Raw genomic sequence first — 19,518 nt, forward strand, 5'->3', positions numbered from 1 at the left:
TTTTCTGCTGCTCAGCTCATGAAAATGACTGTACAAAGTGGCTTTGTCAATATACAGAAAAGTTCCCACCAGATTTATAATTTCAGTACAAGAGTAAATTAAAACTGAAAAAAATCTCAAGGTCAAAACTAATTCATGGTACTATTAGCAGAATATTTTATAACCAATTTCTGAAGAAAGCCTTATGTATAAGACATTAATAAAGTTGAGTTTAATATGGACAATAACTGTAGTCATATATTTAAGTCAACTGCCACTTATTTAGCAAAGAAAGAATCAGAAACGGGAATAAAATATATTTCATATAATTAAATATCTGTAAAATTATCTGACATTTCTCTTATAGATTTTAAACAAGCCTTAAGAAAATGACATCCAAGAACACTAAATGGACTTCGGAATACAATTCAAAAGGGGTCTGATAAAACTGGCATGATGGTGCTAAAAAAGTTTCATTTCATGGAAAAATCAAGTTACTGCTATAGCCAACAATTCAGATAGAAGCAAATCACCATAAGAAATATGCCTTTGTAAAAATTAATTATCAAATTTTTTTCTGTAAATTGTGAATGACCTTCAGTAAACTGTGTGTAACAGTAAACTTAAACTTGATAGGCATAATTTTACTCGTTTCATCAACTTTTATGAAATCTCATCTTTCAAAATCAGTTTCAATTTAAGAAGAAGAGAAGAAGTTGATAGGATTCAAATCTAGACAGCAGAATGGATGAAAGAGTCAGAAAATCCAACATTCGGCTAAGTTTCCATACTCAAACTCCTTGTGATAGTGCATTGCCAACCAGGAAGAATCAGCCACTATTGTTCTCAAGTTCACGATAAATGTTATTTAATAGGCAATTGAAAGCTTCAGGATAGCAAACATAGTTAATTTTATAACTTCATAACCACCTTAGGAATAACTAACTGATAATCATTCACTCCTCGGGATAACCCAATTATTTTCTTCCTTTGAGGAACTGAGAAATAACTCTGATTCAGTTACAAGACCATGGGAAAGGCCATTGTCTCAACAATTTTCATCATTTCATTAGTCTCCATTTGTATTACATTAACTTGCAGCAACACTTGATTGATGTTCATTCTTTGCTGTCATGTGGGCATCCACAACAGCAGAAACCAGATACACAATCTACATGACAGTGGATTGACACAATCTACATGATAATCCACAGTTTACATTCATTCCAATCACAATCCACATAACAGCTGTTTTGGCCTTCTCGGTGAATGCGGTGATTTGTATCCAGAGGACGCATCGCACAAAAAAGTTAGTTGCTTTATAGAACCTAAAGGGAGCGGACACAGCAAAATGTCAGGCATATTACCGATAATCGACATAATTGCATCGTATCTGCCAGGTGGCAGAAAACTAGTATGATGCATCAATTTACATGCCAAGTGGCAGAATATGTGTATCATGTACATGCCAGTAGGCATAATGCTTGTAAACATGCCAGGTGGCATACGGCTTGCAAATAAATGTACAGTAAAATATCTTGGTGTAATAGATCAAGGAACACACATCAACAACCTTATGATCATTTGGATCTTCCGAAACAGACTTCCCCAAATATTTATACAACTTCCAAGAGAGGGAAGACATCTTACAATTTGATGCATTACTAATTTCTACTTAGTCACTGCTTACTAATTTCTACTTAGTCATTAGAAAGAATGAAATATTTAAAAAAATGACACAATTCAGCCATAACTGCAACAAGAATATAAATTGGAACTGACTAAGGCAAGTACGAGAATGTAACCAAACCATGGAAAGGACAAAAGCTACAGCTGGGACTAAAGGATGATTCCTCTCTACACTTTGATACACTTTGATTTGACACTTTTTGCTACTCTTTGATTCAGTAAACAAAAGTAAACTATACATACCAGCCAGATACATTCTTTTATATTAACATCAAAAATTCATGTCAAGAAAAAATCATACCTTTATTTCTTTTGCAGCATCAGGTACATCTAGTCGCAACTGGCACAATTTAAGTAGAATTTCAACTTTGGATCGAGGAGAAAGGAATGAGAATGGCGTACCATTTAGGGGATTCTCGCCATCTTTGAAATTTTCTTCAAAGAGTTCACTTAATTTTTGCTCCCAATTTGCATCTCTAGAATATTACATAAACATACATTGAAAATTGAATAATTGCATAAAGAAATAATTTAACATAATTAATTGACACTTACAGCAAAATTAAATACTTAATATTTCATTTAAATATATATCGATATTAAGCTTGTCAGATAATCATATTTTAGAAGATTGAAGAATAGAGCAATACTCAAAAGCTCTATGGTAATTCATTTCCAGCTCTATGGTAATCAAAATCACAAAAATCATTAAATCAAGACAATTTTTCATGCATAATTCAATACAATATGAAGGAGCATACCATTTAAAATAAGTATGATATTTATTTACACTTGACATAAATTTTAAAACGAATAGAATTAAAACTTATGGTGCAAAGAAAATTATAAAAACCGAAAGCTAACAGTAGATTTTAAAATGGTACGGTAGCTTAAAAGCTTCATATGTTTAGCGACCACTGATTTAAAGGCATTTACAGGTCCCATAAAAGTGCTTCCTGAGGGGGTCACCAGCTTAAGATCACTGATCTATGACAATCAATGCATTGTTGCTATCTTCCAGATCCTGCAATTTGGAATCTCCTGACAAATGAGCATTTTTAAGGTTGTTAATGTCAGAAACAATGAGAGTGAAAACTAGAGCATTCAAATACCACCATAAAAAATCCTGCTAAAGTAAATATCTAGACAAGTGGATGACAGCTTCAGCAAACCAAGACAGAAGTCAACCAGAAAATGAGGGAGAACTTGTTATAGGGATATGTGAAAGTGAAGTTTTCATTCACATTCTACAAGATATTCACAGCCTTAGAATACAATCTGTCAGGATACTGTAGATAAAAAAATAAATGTATAATATTTCATGATTTATCATGCCTTTGAATGTAACTGGTTAATGTCTTATTTAATAACCGGAATAAATAATTGCTACAGATAAGCTGTTTCTGTTAAATCCTTCCATTTCAATAAAAAAGCTGATGTGTACACCACATGACTCCCTTGTACAGAATATTAAATTAGACACATATATGCTGCATTTCATACTTTCATAATACTTTATGCTGCATTTCATTTAAACTTATTTACTCAAATTTCAATAGAGATATATTTCTCATTCAATTAATTCAGTTCTCACTTTGCAGCAAGGCAAAAATACATTAAAACTCAAAAGATTTTCAGTAAAAATTGAAAGTCACAGAAAAACATAAAACAATTAAAAAAGCAATTTTTACAATTAAAATTACAGTTTCTACACAAAAACAAGCAATTTGGCCAGCAGGCAAGAAAGCAGATTTTTCGGTGCACAAACCTAAAAGTTTTCTTTCGGTCCCACTCGGCAAAAAGACACTGAAGGTGCAGAAAGAATTAATTCACTATTCTGCTAAGTTTCAAATGTAAACAAATATGACAGTTATGGTTATAAAAAAAATTTATGCTTAGCCACACTTAAACAACCTTTAAATTGTCAATAATTCTACAAATATTGCATGCAGATTCATTACAGGCATAAAAACCTTAACCAGAAGATAAGAACATAATTCAATCATTTTTTAAAGCAAAAAATGCCAAAATTTACCAGCATTATAAGAATAAAAAAACTGAACTGAGTAACAAAATGGGTATATAAGTATTTATATATTTTTAGTGCGGCCGATTGCAACCAAAAAGGGAGGTGCACAACTACATATTATAGCAGTCCTATCTATAAAATTTCAACATTCCGAGGCTTCTCGTTTTTGAGTTATGTGAGATACATACACAGGCAGATACGTACGTACAGATGCCACACATAAATTTCTTCTGAATTCGTTTTAAACCAGCTTTATAATTCGTTTTGGGAGAAAGAGTCCTTTAGTCTATCTTTATGTACCAATGTCATGCAAAAACATTGTTAAATTGCATTCAATAGCAGTCAAAATAGATATTTTTGTTGAAATATGGTACCCGGAATTTTTCATGATTACAATACTTTCTTTACTTTGTACAAGAAAGCAGACAAAAAAATAAAAATTTTACATTTATCTATTTTTAAGTTTCCTGTGCAATTTCTGAGCTGAATTAGTGGTTAAATGACACTTAACCAATTTTTAAAGTGAAATGGATATTAAAAGTACAAAATGCACACCATTCCTTTTTTTTTCTTTTGAAATTCCTTTTCCTTGCATTTATCTTACTCTAATTATCACAGTTATTTAACATACAAAGAAATAAACATATCTGATATCATTTTCCTACTATATTGTTTATTACAATGTATTTAGCACAGCTGCATTCAGAACGTAAGCGTTAAAATTGAAATTTTTGACATGAAAAACAATCCTGCATCAATATGGGACTGTGGTCAGCAATTTTTAATAAAACCAAAATTATAAAATCAAAGTTAATAGATTCTGTATATGTAATATAGTATGAATACAGTATATTGTACATAAACTTTAATGTTATCCTAAAAATAGCAAAAATGGCAAGAAATAGAAGATTATTATGAAATCAAGCACGAGAAAATAACTGGAAAATGAGGAAGCATTTTATAAAAGATTTCCATATTATATCTAAACAAATATACAAAATTCTTATAGGAGGTGCATGTATATAAATTAGTGTGGATTTAATGTAGATATCACTCAACTTCAAATTTTATACTCAGATGAGAATGGGCCTACTTAGGAGGATTGTGGCAAAACACAAATGCCACACATGTATAGTATTTCATATACAGGGAGATCTTTTTTAAAGTGACAGTGTTTGCAGCGCCCTGTAGTGTGATCTAACAGACGAAATGGTACCAAACTTGGTATTAACACTAATCAAGACATGGGACATCAAGACGTACAATCGTACAGTTAAATTATTAATGTTTATTTACTACATTAACTTCCCCAGTGAGGAATTAGACGACATTCAATGTGAGCACCGTTCTCAGAAATAACACCATTCATTCTGTGCACAACGTTCTCCATAGCCGTATGTAACATATCACAAGGAATATTCCGCACTGTCTTTGTTATGTTGTCCTTTAGAACAGACAAATTTGATACTCCACCAACATAAATTTGACATTTCAAATAACACCAGAGCCAAAAATCGCATGGCGTGAGGTCATGGGAACGAAGCGGCTATGCAACTGGAAAACTGCGACTTATGACTGTATCATCAGTGAAGTTTTGCCGCAACAGCTGCTTTACCTTATTGGTAATGTGTGGTGCAGCACCATCCTGCATAAAGATTGTCTCTTGGAGATGGTTTCTTTGCTGAAGTTGTGGAATAACAAATGTTTGCAGCATTTCGTGGTACCTTTCTGCATTTATGCTGCACGTTTGGGGTCCTGTCGGAGTGATGGTCTCAAAAAAGAATGGCCCAATTACGAATTCATCTGTGAAACCACACCAAACAGAAGAGAATTTAATGGGATTTCGTGCATGGAGTGGGGCTACTCAGAAGCCCAAATTCGGCTATTTTGTGTGTTTACGGACCCATTGAGATAAAAATGGCACTAATCTCCCCACAGAATGTGCCATGGGAAAGCATCATCAATTTCTACCCTGGTAAAAAACGATAGAGCGAATGTCTCTCGCTTATCATAATCACTTGGTTTCAGTTCGTGCAAACGGCCGATTTTGTAGGGGTAAAATCCAATAACGTGCCGCAAAACTCTCCATACCATGGAATAAATTCATGTCCAATTGTCGAGCTACACCCCGGGTGCTGCTAGTACCAGCAATGGTTCCCTGTGATTCTTCAACAATTGCAGTTGCCACATCAGTTATTACATCTTCTGCTACTGATTTATGTCCTCTCCCAGAGCGAATGGTCAGTGATCCCGTTTCCTCGAACTTCTTAATCATTTTCTTTAGACCACTCAGCGATAAAGGCCCCTTTGGTTTTATTATTGTTTTTTTTGGTTATTTGGTAACATTATTTTTTTCTGGTTCGAAATTCCCGAAGAACTGCTACAGAATGTTGATATTACATGATATAGTGCAGCTATAAAGTAAATAAAATACATTCAAAAATTAAGTTACTCATCAATGGGAACTCTTAATTTAATATACTAGCAACTAACAAGGCTTTGATAATTATAATACTTATTATTTTCTTATTACTTTTTATACATTTAGAAATCTGTTACAACATTTCTATAACTATTCAATAATGAAAATTTGGTTTAAAATATGGTTGGGAAAATCAACACAATTTTAATCTGTGACCTGTAACCTTCATGAACTGATGTCTTATTACTGTTTGATTATGGATGTTATGACCATCAGCATAAGCTTGCAAGCATAACATGGATCAGTTTGTTTACAAAATATGATTCATAAATGTTGCCCACAGGAAGGATCTTTCTTTTATCATTTTGGCCAAATTTTGAGCCGCTGCCATATTACTATCTAAATTTTTGTCTACATTTCGAACTTTAAGCCTAAAATGTCTGCAAAAACTACGTTTTGAACACACAATTTAAGCTAAAAATCTGAAATAAAAACAAAAAATTTAGATAGCAAAAATGTAAAGTTTCTAACCAAAAATATTTGACAAGAATCCATGTACACAGCGATGTGTTTTAACTTAAAAAAAAAAAAATCTACAAATGGCACAATCTAGGCAATGAACGAATCTACGAACTACGCACACCTCACTTTAATAAATTAACATAACAACAATAAATTTCAAAAAATACCATGTACACAGAGTTCTGTTTCAACTTTAAAAAACATCTACGAATTGCACAATCTAGACGCTACACACTAATCAACAAAATAAACTAAAATAACTAAACTTAATTTGACAGAAATTCATACTAAAAAAAAAAAAAAAAAAAAAAAATGAACATAACATTCTACAAAATAAGAACAAGAATAAAATAAAATGAACTTACCATGAATTAATGCTTTTTCGAACAGCAGAAATACCAATTTCATACCACTTTTAACATGCCGCCACGTAATCACTATCGTATTTATATAACAGCCAGACACACTATCCAGAAAATTCATACTATGGTTCACAAATAAATCACAAATAATCACAAATCCCTACTTCTGTCATGCACAGCCACTAAAAATAATCTCCCAGACCCTCTTTCCACACCTCCAAATACCCACTGCCCCTCAACAGGATGGCCACGGCGATATTTCCTTTTGCTTAACTTCAATTCAACAACTTCCACCATTTTATCTTTCACCCTATCTTCTCAGACACAGAGCATGACACGAACCAATGAGCTCCAGCAAAAGATTTTTCAATGTCAACAAGGTTGCCATACTGACTGCTACTTTACTATTGCTAAATCGAAGTTGTATAAACTCCATAAGAAAAAATATGCCACTGTTAAAGTACTTCAATAAGCCACTTTGATGATTTGGAATTAATGTTAACGTTTTTCACAAATATTACACACATGCTGCATAACAGAACTTGGTACTTACGTATTAACGCCACCGCACTTATGTATTAACACTACCACAGCAGAAGTTGCACTGCTGCACCAATAAAGAGCAATCTTGTTGTTCGCAAGCAGTCATCAGTGCAAGCAAAAATCTTCATTGTCTGAAGGAGGTCAAGCATTTGCCTGTGACTTATTACAATAAAAATGCTTGGATGACAAGCAATGTTTTTAGTAATTTCCTTATAAAGTAGGATAAAGAACTTTGGCAAAAAAAGGTGGTGCTCTTGTTAGATAACTGTACTCCCCATCCAACTGATCTCTTGATAAAGTGCACAAAATCAGTTTTCCTTCCTAATACGACTTCCATTCTTCAGCCATTAGATGAAGGTGTTATAAAATTTGTTATTTTCAAAAGTCATTACAGGAAGGAAGTTGGTTAAAAATGCTATTAATGTAGTTGATACGAGACTGACGCAGTTTGTTCTTCTAAAGAAAATGTTAAGCTGATTTCTCTCTTAGATGCAAATGATTTTAAATTCTTTTAAAAAAGGTAGCTTTCATCCAAAGCAAATTTCTGGAAACTCTCAAGATATGCCAGAAGAAAAAGGTGATTGTGAAGAAATGTATGATGAGAGCTTCTCCGAATATTTGGGAATCGATGAAAATATCCAGACCTGCTATGAAAAGAGTGATGCAGAGATCATTGAAGTTATCAGAGAAAACAAATGAATTAGCGAAAATGAAAGCGAGTCAGAAGATGAAAATCCCGACCCTGTAAAAACAGCAAAGTCTCTACAAGCATTAAAAATTCTGAGAACACTCAAACTCAAAGGTGGAGATACAGAAAGAAGAAATTGTGTCTTGGAGACTACTATTAAAAAGTCACTAACAAGAAATATGCAACAAACTCCAATCGATAAATTTTTAAATCAATAACAATAGAACTCAAAATTTCATAAACACTATTAACTTAAAAGATTTTAAAAACAGTACATTAATTGGAAGCTTTATTAACTAAATGATGAAAAAATCAATTATTTGAAAAAAATTTACAAAGAGATTGCAATAATGAAATAAAACATGAAAAAGTTTTTTATAAAATAGGCTTTTAATTAAAACTCAAAGCATATAATGAACTAAACGGAGAAAAATAATTTACCATACTGTTGTGGATATATAAGATTACATAACTCCCTCTATAAAATTCATTTGAAATTTTATATAAATGAATGAATAATAATGACATGGAAAAAAAAGTCAAAAAAAGTTTGTCAAAAAAAGCTCATACTTTTGCTTTGCTTCATAAGTTTGCAAAGATAACAGCTTATGCAATTCAATAATTAGATTTTATTATTTAAGCACCTGCACTTTTATTATTCGTGATAGAAAATTTCAGATCAATCCTGCAAAAAGAATTATTTAATATCTTGCTGCCATCAAATTATGTGAAGCATTATTTTTCTCCTTTTAGATCAAAAAACAATTTATAAATTTTAAATAAAAGCTTATTTTACAAAAACTGTGGGGAAAGTGCAGAATCACCCACTGCTTCGCCCGTTTTTAAGAATTGCACATACTTGGTATCCATGTACACATCGATCTATTTTTCACTTAAAAAAAACATCCCAGAATTGCACAGAAATGGTATTGCACACTCCCTTGACTTTATCCATGTACACATCGACCTATTTTCAGTTAAAAATTCTAAGAAAACTGACAAAAATCCAATTCTTCTTACCCTTGTAAAAAGTACCAAACAAATAAGTGTGCAATTCCGCATTTTACCCAAAACTTTTTGTTTTTTGTTTTATATTCTTGACATTATCAATCAACTATGCAACTAAAAAAATCCTTTTTCAACAATGAATATTCACTCTTTTACTCCAAGCTATCCCGTTATTTACATCCTTACAATAAAACATATTATTTATAAGACATAATCATAGCTTTGAACTATGTTTCCCAGCAAATCATGCGATGCCCCATGAAGAGCTATTTCTCCTTCTGCTAAATGTCATAATGTGCAGCACATTTTTTTAGAATGTATAAAACTCCCAATTAATATCTTTTGTTATAAAAGAAAGCAAAGAATTTGTTTGATAATCAGTAAAAATCTCAAAATTATATAACATACCTTTTAGAGGCTAAAATATTAAAATAACACACGTCTAATGGTGAAAAAAACTAAACAATTTTTAAAAATTCAGTGAAAAATCAGAAATAATGCTAAAAATCTGATTTAAACATCATTTAAAAGATATTTTTCCTGCCCTATCAGACAGTGTTAAAAGTAAATCTCAGTTATCTAGTTTGTCATTTAACAAAGAACGTGTAAGCAAAATCATTTCAACACTGATTTTTTGGCATTTCCCGATCATTCTGGATAGTCAAGCTTTTACTACACTTGGAATCTGCAGTGCTGCCACATTTCTGTTACATGAATCTCTAATCTCATCTCTCAGTAGAATTATAGCAATTTTATTTTATTTATTTTTTTGTAAGTATATCATTTTAGAAACACAAATAAAGTAAATACTAAAACAGAATCCTTAGAGACCTACAAAGCAGAGAAACAAAGCACAGCAGAAGAAAAATAGGCAAATCTTTAGAATATGGTAACAGGTAGTTTGGCGACATTTTGGTAAGGCGATAAAGGTAACTAGCTAGGACTTTAGCAATAATCTGAGAAGTACACAGTTTGAATCACAGATTATTTTGTCTCAGAGAAATGAGAGATTATGAGACATGTCATATGACATTTTCCGGAAAATTCCGATCGTGGTTTTAGCTAATAAGCACTTAGAAACAATTTCGCTGCTAAAGTGCAGAATCGTCCACTTGTTTGTTTGGTGCTTTTTACAAGAGTAAGAAAAATTGGATTCTTGTCGATTTTCTTTGACTTTTTAAGTGAAAATAGTAGGTCAATGTGTAGAATCCTTAGAGACCTACAAAGCAGAGAAACAAAGCACAGCAGAAGAAAAATGGGCAAATCTTTAGAATATGGTAACAGGTAGTTTGGCGACATTTTGGTAAGGCGATAAAGGTCACTAGCTACGACTTTAGCAATAATCTGAGAAGTACACAGTTTGAATCACAGATTATTTTGTCTCAGAGAAATGAGAGATTATGAGACATGTCATATGACATTTTCCGGAAAATTCCGATCGTGGTTTTAGCTAATAAGCACTTAGAAACAATTTCGCTGCTAAAGTGCAGAATCGTCCACTTGTTTGTTTGGTGCTTTTTACAAGAGTAAGAAAAATTGGATTCTTGTCGATTTTCTTTGACTTTTTAAGTGAAAATAGGTCAATGTGTACATAGATAAAGTCAAGAGTGTGCGCAATGCCATTTTTGTGCAATTCTGGGATGTTTCATTAAGTGAAAATAGATCAACGTGTACATGGATACCGTGTATGTGCAATTCTTAAAAACATAGCAAGCAGTTTGCGATTCTACACATTCTCCCAATTTCGCACCTAATCTTCGTCATGATTAAGCATTTTTGTTCCATAAATGTTCTAGTATAAGCATAATTCGGCTAGCAGATTGCTGGAAAAAATGTTGAGTAAAAAAAAAAAAAAAAAAAAAACATGCCTTTACTTCGTGAAAACAAAATGCCGTCCAAAACAAAACTAGAAAGTTGCTGTAGCAGGGTTGGTCGACAAATTTTCGCCAAAAAATCGCCAAGTTACCATAATGTAAAGATACACCGAAAAACGATTTCTATTTTCAAAGTCAACGATTGATAGTGTTAAATTTTTTGGTACTTACGTACTATGACAACTACCTTGACAACATTTGCCAATAAAAATGAACAATAAACAGTAAAGAATGCAAAAATTTGCATTCCATGAATTATTAATTCTAGTGCAGTGCCATTTTTGAAAACTGCTGTTGCCTTTTGTATCTTAGCTTGCTGAAAAATTAGTCACATATTGGTAACATGTATCTCTAACTATCTTTTATTGCATCTATAATTTTTTTTTAATTTTTATGAAATAACTTACTCCTTGTATATTTACTTACTATACTATTACTTATAAAATACTTACTCCTTGTATATTCAGAGCTGAAATAACTATTCAGCAAAATAAGCATGTGGTTATGGCATCAATGAAAAGAGGTCTTCAGAAACTCAAGAACGGAGCACTAAAGGAATGTCCCACTGTCGATTTTACCGTAGAATATATGGTTCAGGTAAACAAAGACAAGATAAAAGGAATGGAGAAAAATAAGCATAAATTTATGTCATGCCACTAAAATCTTTTAAGCGCTTAGGATCTTTTTAAGTCTTAATCCAACTCTGTGTGTACTAATGTTTCACAAAGTGTACATATGCATAAAAGTCAATCAGTTATGGCAAAACACCAAGGGCTAACAACCTAAGGGGAAAAGAAGGCTTTGTAGGAGGGGACCTTCTAATGAATAATAGCTCATATTTACACAATAGGAAAACTATGAAAACAACCAAGCATCAAGCCCATCAATCAAGATTAAAAGCAGAATTGAATATCAGTGTTCTTATTCACTAACTTGAAAGCAGAATTCAATGCCTTATCCATTCACCCACAGGAAGACTTGCTTCTAACAGCAAAAAAAATGACAAATGCAGACTTAAGAGTATAAGACTACCGTATACGCTCGTGTAATGTCCGCGCTCATGTAATGTCTGCACCCCAACTTTACAGATAAAATTTATGTAAAAAAAGTGACCCGCACCGCACAATGCCCATACCCCAAAAACAAAGAAATTTCTTACTTTAAAATACTTATTTTTTTAACATTGCCTTTTCACCTTTAGTCAGTGAACATCTTTAAAGAAAGCATATGCATTTGTTTCATCTTTGGTTAGCACCAGGATAGAAAGTAAAGACTTCCCTTGCATTCTGCTGCAGCTGTTATTCAGTTATGGCATCGGCACCAGCAATCCACTCAGCAGACGTGATAATAAATGAAGGCAGTCCAAATAGGTTATCAGGAAATACTGTTTTGTAATGAAATTACTTTCCCCTCCTTCCTCCTTGGAGCATTTGCATATTTCAAGTTTTCTCTTTTCATTCATAGTATTATTTGGAATTTGTGGTAGTTAGCAAGTAGGGTGTTTGAAATGGGAAGCATCAGCTATACAGCAGCTTTTAAACTGAAAGTCAGAAAATTTGAACAGGAAAAAGAGAAGCAGCAAGAGGTTGACGAAAAGTGTGTGAGCAACTGGAGCAAACAGTGTGATCAACTGGCAGCAACGAACAAAACAAGACGTGTGTTTCATGGTTCGAAATACAGAGGCTGTTCACACATTTTTTAGACGATGTATATTGTATTCACAAAATTAATTACATAAAATTCTTGTGTTTTAAATATTCTATTTGATATCCCTTATTCTGAACTATATTTCAACACCACAATTTCCAGAATAATAATGCCTTTTGAAGTGGCAGAAGAGAAATTCTATCCCATTCCTCCCGAACAGCTTTCCAGAGTCCTGTTAGGGTTTGGGGACAATGTTTGGATAATGCAGTTTTTAAAAGTCCGAAAGCCCAAAAATCCATAGGTGACACATCGGGAGATTTAGCAGGGATATCAGTGAAGGGTATGGCCTTAATACCAGTATTTTGTTCTATTTTTTTTAGGAAATTTACAGTGGAGTTTGATGTATGATTGCTACCTTTGTCCTGATGGAGTCTCACAGATTGATGGCACTGTGGGTAAAGCTATGGTATTTCATTCAGAAAAATTGGCAATAAAATATGTTCCTGATAGTATTTAGAGTTAATCTTGAGATTTTTTTTTTTTTTTTTTTTTTTTTTTTTGTACTCTCTTTATTTTGAACTTGCCATTATAAGAAAAACCAGCAACAATCGTGAATCCCTTGGAAAAACTTTCTTTCGATTCTTTGAACCATGTACTTGAATTTTTTTTCTCCCCTTTTATGATAATAAATGGCTTTTTTTTTTTTTTTTTTTGTTACAATCATTTAAATACACCCATGCTTCATCTATTGTGACAATTGTTTTCCATTTTTCTTTGGATAAGTGTTTCTCATATAGAATTCTGCAGCGTGTCCTGCGTTGAGCGATATGCTTTGGAAGAAGACTATGCACATTGCGTTTTTTCGCTTTCCTTAAGATTTAAATCAACATTTATCATTTTGTTTACAGTGGACACCGAGCATTTTAATGATTTTGCAACTGTCCTTTGACTGGGGGGATTTTCTTTTAACATTAAACAACGTACCTTTGCAATAGTCGAAGATGTCCGTTTTTTCCCTTGGATACTTGTTTGTCCCACTTGAGGCTCCAATTTGACGTTTGTTTCCTTTCTTGTTGATGATATTACCTATCGACACTTTAGATATCACAAAACCATGACTCTCACATCGTTTTTAGATAACGGAGCATGCATACTTCTCTTCGGAAAAAGCGTAAATGTAGCCTTCGAACCACTGCTTTATTAAATTCGCCATTTTGAATAAAAAAAAAACTTTCAAGCCACAGACGATAATTTTGACTTTTAAAAACATAGTACGTTTGCAATTACTTCTTTTGCAGCAAACGATTTTTTATTACCGCTTACCAAAATCGTCTAAAAAATGTGCGAACAGCCTTTGTACAAGTTTCCAAACTTGGAAAAAAAAGTAGTTGCATATGTTCGTGATATTCGTGCTTAAGGGTATGCAGTAAATACAAGGAATGTTCCAAATAACAGCGTTTACTGTGGCACGAGAAGACATTTCTACATTGTAATTCAAGGTGAGTGAAGGCTGGTTGTGGCAAATGATGAAATGAAATGGATTTTCATACAGTCCATCAGAACAGATTTTTTTTTAAAATAATGTGTGCAAGATATTAAAAGAACCAATGTTCATTTAATTTGTGTAAATGTAAATATTAAAACTGCAAGCGTTGGTTAATTTGTGCCTCTATATCGTGCTCCTGTGCGAACTAATACATGCTGAGTGTTGATAACGTAAATGGGGTAATTTATATTATATATGTAGATGGGAGAAAGCGAGTTTGCAAATTTTACATAGCTATCATACAACTTTCAATTTGATACTTTTATTACTTGTGCCATTTTCTTCTATTTAGAACTTAACTTAGCTGTTTGAAATTAAATTTACAGCCAAAATTACTCATGAGAAAGAGTGGGACATTTGAACGGCCCGTGTAATGTTCGCACCTGCATTTTAGTAATGTAATTTTAATAAAAAAAAGTGTGGACATTATGCGAGCGGATGCAGTATATATATCTCTCTCTTTGAAAGAGTAATCTTAAGTTTCCTAATGTTATATTTATAAATAAATAATTAGCACAGAAATTTACCCTACAAAATAATTCTAAATTCTATTACATGAACAAGGAGTTCTAGTTACCATTTTAATTTTCCTGAAATACTCTCTGTGTTTATATTTAAATGCTACTGAGCATATATTCAGCAAGAACTTGAAACAAAATATTTCTTATAAATTAAACAACTGAAATTGATAACGCAAGATCAGGATAGAAAAATTATGCTAAAAATAATAAAAATATCTAGCTGAATCTATGCAGAAGAAAAAATGGTACAACTCTAATATACGCCCTAATTTCACCAAATGTGGCGATATGTGTTCTGCGCTGGTTTTTAGCGCGATTGCGTGTTCTATGGCAACCCTGTTGACGTTGAAAAATCTTTTGCTGGAGCTCGTTGGTTCGCCTCCGTGTCTGAGAAGATGGGAGGGAAAGATAAAATGGTAGTTGTTGAATTGACGTTTGGCAAAAGGAAATAAGATTGTGGCTATCCTGTTGAGGGGTAGTGGGTATTTGGAAGTGTGAAAAGAGGGTCTGGGAGATTATTTTTAATGGCAGTGCATGATAGAAGTAGGGATTTGTAATTTTATTTATTTGTGAACCATAGTATAAATTTTCTGGATAGTGTGTCTGGCTGTCATGTAAATACGATAGTGATTACATGGCGGCATGTTAAAAGCTGTATGAAATTCATGGTAAGTGCATTTTATTTTATCCTTGTTCTTATTTTGTAGAATGTTATGTTCATTGGTTCTTTAGTATGAATTACTGTCGTTATTGTTGTTTTTTTAAATTGTTTGAAATTTATTTTAGTTTATTTTGTTGTTTAGTGTAGAGACTGTAGAATTCGTAGATGTTTTTTAAAGTTGAAACACAACACTGTGTACATAGTATTATTTGAAATTTATTGTTGTTGTGTTATTTTATTAAAGCGAGGAGTGCGTAGATCATAGATTCCTTCCTTGTCTAAATTGTGCAATTCATAGAATTTTTTTAAAGTTTAAACAGGATGCTGTGTACATGGTATTCTTTGAAATTTATTGTTGTTATGTTAATTTATTAAAGCGAGGTGTGCGTAGTTTGTAGATTCGTTCGTCGCCTACATTGTGCAATTCGTAGATGTTTTTTTTAAGTTAAAACATGTCGCTGTGTACATGGATTATTGTCAAATATTTTTGGTTAGAAACTTTATGTTTTTGCTATCTAAATTTTTGTTTTTGTTTCAGATTTTTAGCTAAATTGTGTGTTCAAAACATAGTTTTTGCAGACATTTTAGGCTAAAAGTTCAAAATGTAGACAAAAAATTTAGACAGTAATATGGCAGCGTGAAGTTTCTCGCCAAAAATATTTGGCGAGAAATTTGGCGACTTGAGGGCGCATATCAGAGTAGTTCTGAAAAAATAAATAATACCAATAATTAACCTCATAACTGAAAGATAAAAATACATTAAAACAAAAATATTTGCAAAATTTTAAGAAATTTGACTTTTTTTTTATTTGACAGAATGATAAATATCCCAACCCCTTTTGCGGCATTCTCCAGCTAAAAGAATATTAATTTTTTAGTTCTATATTCTGTTTTTTGGAAAAATATTTACTGTAAGGAGAATAAATATTTTTGATTTTTTAAAAAAGATTAAGAGAGTTTCACATTTCTAATTTAATGCATTTCAATTTTTTATATTATTTTCAGAATCAAATATGTTTAATCACTTTTGCCAGATAGTATATATAAAAAGTATTTGATAATTTGTTGAGCTGATTTGCTCATTAAATTCAATGGTAGAAACACAGGCATGCTTTAAATGGTAAGCTTTTGTGTTACCTAAATACTAAATGATATATTTAGATAAATCTATAGTTAGTCTATATTTTCGAGGTGCCAGTTGGATATCGAAAAGTTGTTGTTTCTTTTATGGTAATCTGAGTATTTTATAGTGTATATTTTGGAAAACTCTCTCATAACGCAATTGGTTGATCCTATCATTTGTATGGTTGGTTCTAAAGTGCGATTTTGCTGATTTTGATTGTTGAGAGAATATTTCTCAGGACTTATTTATGGGTTAGATGTTGTTTAAGTACACTGCTTATTTTCTGCTTTACATCGTAAAATGGTCCAGTGATAAGATTAACCTGAAGTTTCTGTACAATATGGAACGAATGGGAAAGAAAGCATTGAGGAAGCGGAAGGTAAACTGATGATCTATAATCCGGAAAAATCGATAATCCGGAATAGCCGAAGTCCCGACGAGTCCAGATTAACGACTTTTGACTGTATTTGCTTTTGGTAGTGCTTAAATGTATAACATGTTTTCCTTTTTTATGTTATTTTATTGTTTGGTTAAAAATGTATTTTATTGAGATTATGTATTTTTGTTTGCCTATATTGTAGAATTTGGTGTTCCTTTGACTTTGTAAGTGAAAATATATCGATGTGTACATGGAGAAAGTGAAGGGAGTGCGCAATGCAAGTTTGTGCAATTCTGGGATTTTTTTTACAGTGAAAATAGGTAAACGTGTACATGGATAAAGTTAAATGAGTGTGCAATGCCATTTTTGTGCAATTCGAGGATTTTTTTTAAGTGAAAATAGGTCGATGTGTACATGGATAAAGTCAATGGAGTGCACAATGCCATTTTTGTGCAATTCGGGGATTTTTTTTTTTAAGTGAAAATAAGTCGATGTGTACATGGATACCGAGTTTGTGCAATTGTTTGTCTTGTTATTTTGGCTTTGTGTAGCAGAGATTTTTGGGGCAAAAATCGCTGCTTCGCAAGCCAAAATAACGAGTCAAAGAATTGCACAAAATCGGTATCTATGTACCGCCAAAAATCGCCAAGGGGTACCCTAAACTATACTTTTACCATGTACAAACGTACAAATAAAAAAGTAAAATCCATAACAAAATGGAAAAATTATAAATAAGGTGCAAATGTTTGAATGTTGAAATAATATCACTACAACATGGTAATTAAAAAAAAAGTAAACAAATCTCTCCTCACTTTGAAAAACAAAAACTCAAACAACATGAAAAAGAAAACAAAATCAACGGAATGCATTTCATCAGGAAGGCAAAGTATAACTATGTACAATTCCATTAACAGAACAAAAGCTTATGAATAAAATTTTCACTCACTCAATAGTGCAATCTTCATAACAGCCCTGTAAAAGTCGCCTAATCAACTGTTCTAATGATATACTCATGTCTGGATCTTGAATATTCAATATAGCTGCTTCCAGTTCCTGAAAAGTAATATGGTATCATCATTTGTAGCAAAGATTAAAATAAAAATAATTCTTACAGATCAAGAGAAGGCAATAAATTCAGACTGAACTTACCGCTAATTCGAAGTAAAGAAGCTTAAATACGTTCCGGAATATGTAACAAAAGTGTCCCACTGCCGGAACTTCCCACCAGCTCTGAATTTCTAGAAGATAAAAGAAATTTTGAACAACATAGCATGCAATTATTACAATATGCAAAATCGATGTGCATCCATGGTGAACTACATTAATTTACGCAGCATTCCATATATTAAACGTCAATAACAAATTAACGTGCAGAGAATTTTTTTAGCTGTATAATAATTAGATCAAGTGTTGTCATTTCTTCATAAAATACAGATACATTTGTTCATTAAAAAAAATCACCGCAATGTTTAATACAAATTCATAATAATTAGTTTTCACTATTACCACTAAAAACAATGTTCTTTATCGAATAAATATGACATATTCATGTAACATAGCAATATAATTTAATTTGTACAAAATAACACAACACATACCATCCATGTATCAACAACAGTATTCACAATACTAAAAAGGGAAGAGCGAGTAAGTAAAATATTCACATAACGCAGTTATTTCTAATGGTAACACTTTTCTACCACATGTCACAATTCTACATTTGATGATCACGGCCGTAAAACACTTTTTTCTCTTCTTTTTTTTATTCTTGGGGGAACTGACACTTAGCCAATCACGAATGCGCTTTAATTCCCTCTTATGTAGGAAACTGACTTTAGAGAAGCAAAGGCAGCGCGGCAAATTATGGCGGGAAAATATTCCAAATTTTTACAACTTTTAAAATGAACTTTTTTATTTATTAATTTGGGTAAAATTTCCGATAAACTGAAATAATAATCGGAATCTGTTTTTTGCCTTATAAACTTGATATTTTCTCTAAAATGTGTGCAAATGTTTCCTATTTGCATAAAATTCAACCTGAATTCTGAAGAAAAGAAAGGTTTCAGTAATAATGTAAATGCATAATATAACAAAATAGTTCTTACAGTTCAGTTTATTTTGTTATTTTTATTAATTTCTAAGAAGAATACATCTGGTAAAATGACAAGAAGATATGCAGTTTGGATTGTTTGGGGTCGTAATGTAAAACGAAACAGGGAATGTACAGTCGGTCACAAAAGTATTCGAACACCGGTACCCATTCAGAAAATTTACTTTTCCGTTGAGAAACAAAATTGTCTCCAGAGTCTATCTTGGTTCGATAGACAAAAAAAAAACAAAAGAATGGCTCATGTCCAAAATTGGCTAGGTGCATGAAACAAAATACAACATGACCTATCTGGGTGAGATGGGAAACAAAATGGCTTCTCACGTAATCCATTATTGCGCTCATAGAAAACGCAAAGTGTGGCTGCGGCTCGTCTCGGTTCGCGAAGAGTGAAAACCCAAAACGGTCTGCAGTGTCT

General features: G+C 32.4%; 1 protein-coding gene across 1 annotated transcript in view; it reads right to left on the reverse strand.

The window, feature by feature from the left end:
* Positions 1 to 18,855, reverse strand: part of LOC118192118 (uncharacterized) — a 97,514-nt gene extending 78,659 nt beyond the window's left edge. The window contains exons 1-4 of the mRNA XM_035363022.2: positions 18,592 to 18,855; positions 18,143 to 18,231; positions 17,940 to 18,046; positions 1,970 to 2,144 (exon numbers count right to left, since the gene is read on the reverse strand). Coding sequence (XP_035218913.1) covers positions 1,970 to 2,144; positions 17,940 to 18,046; positions 18,143 to 18,231; positions 18,592 to 18,598 — 378 coding nt within the window. The 5' untranslated portion in view covers positions 18,599 to 18,855. The remainder of the gene's footprint in view (positions 1 to 1,969; positions 2,145 to 17,939; positions 18,047 to 18,142; positions 18,232 to 18,591) is intronic.
* Between the last annotated feature and the right edge of the window lie 663 nt (positions 18,856 to 19,518).

The sequence above is a fragment of the Stegodyphus dumicola genome, chromosome 8 (assembly GCF_044657685.1).
Source record: "Stegodyphus dumicola isolate Sdum_Otavi_A_Nest chromosome 8, ASM4465768v1".
Classification (NCBI taxonomy): Eukaryota; Metazoa; Arthropoda; class Arachnida; order Araneae; family Eresidae; genus Stegodyphus; species Stegodyphus dumicola.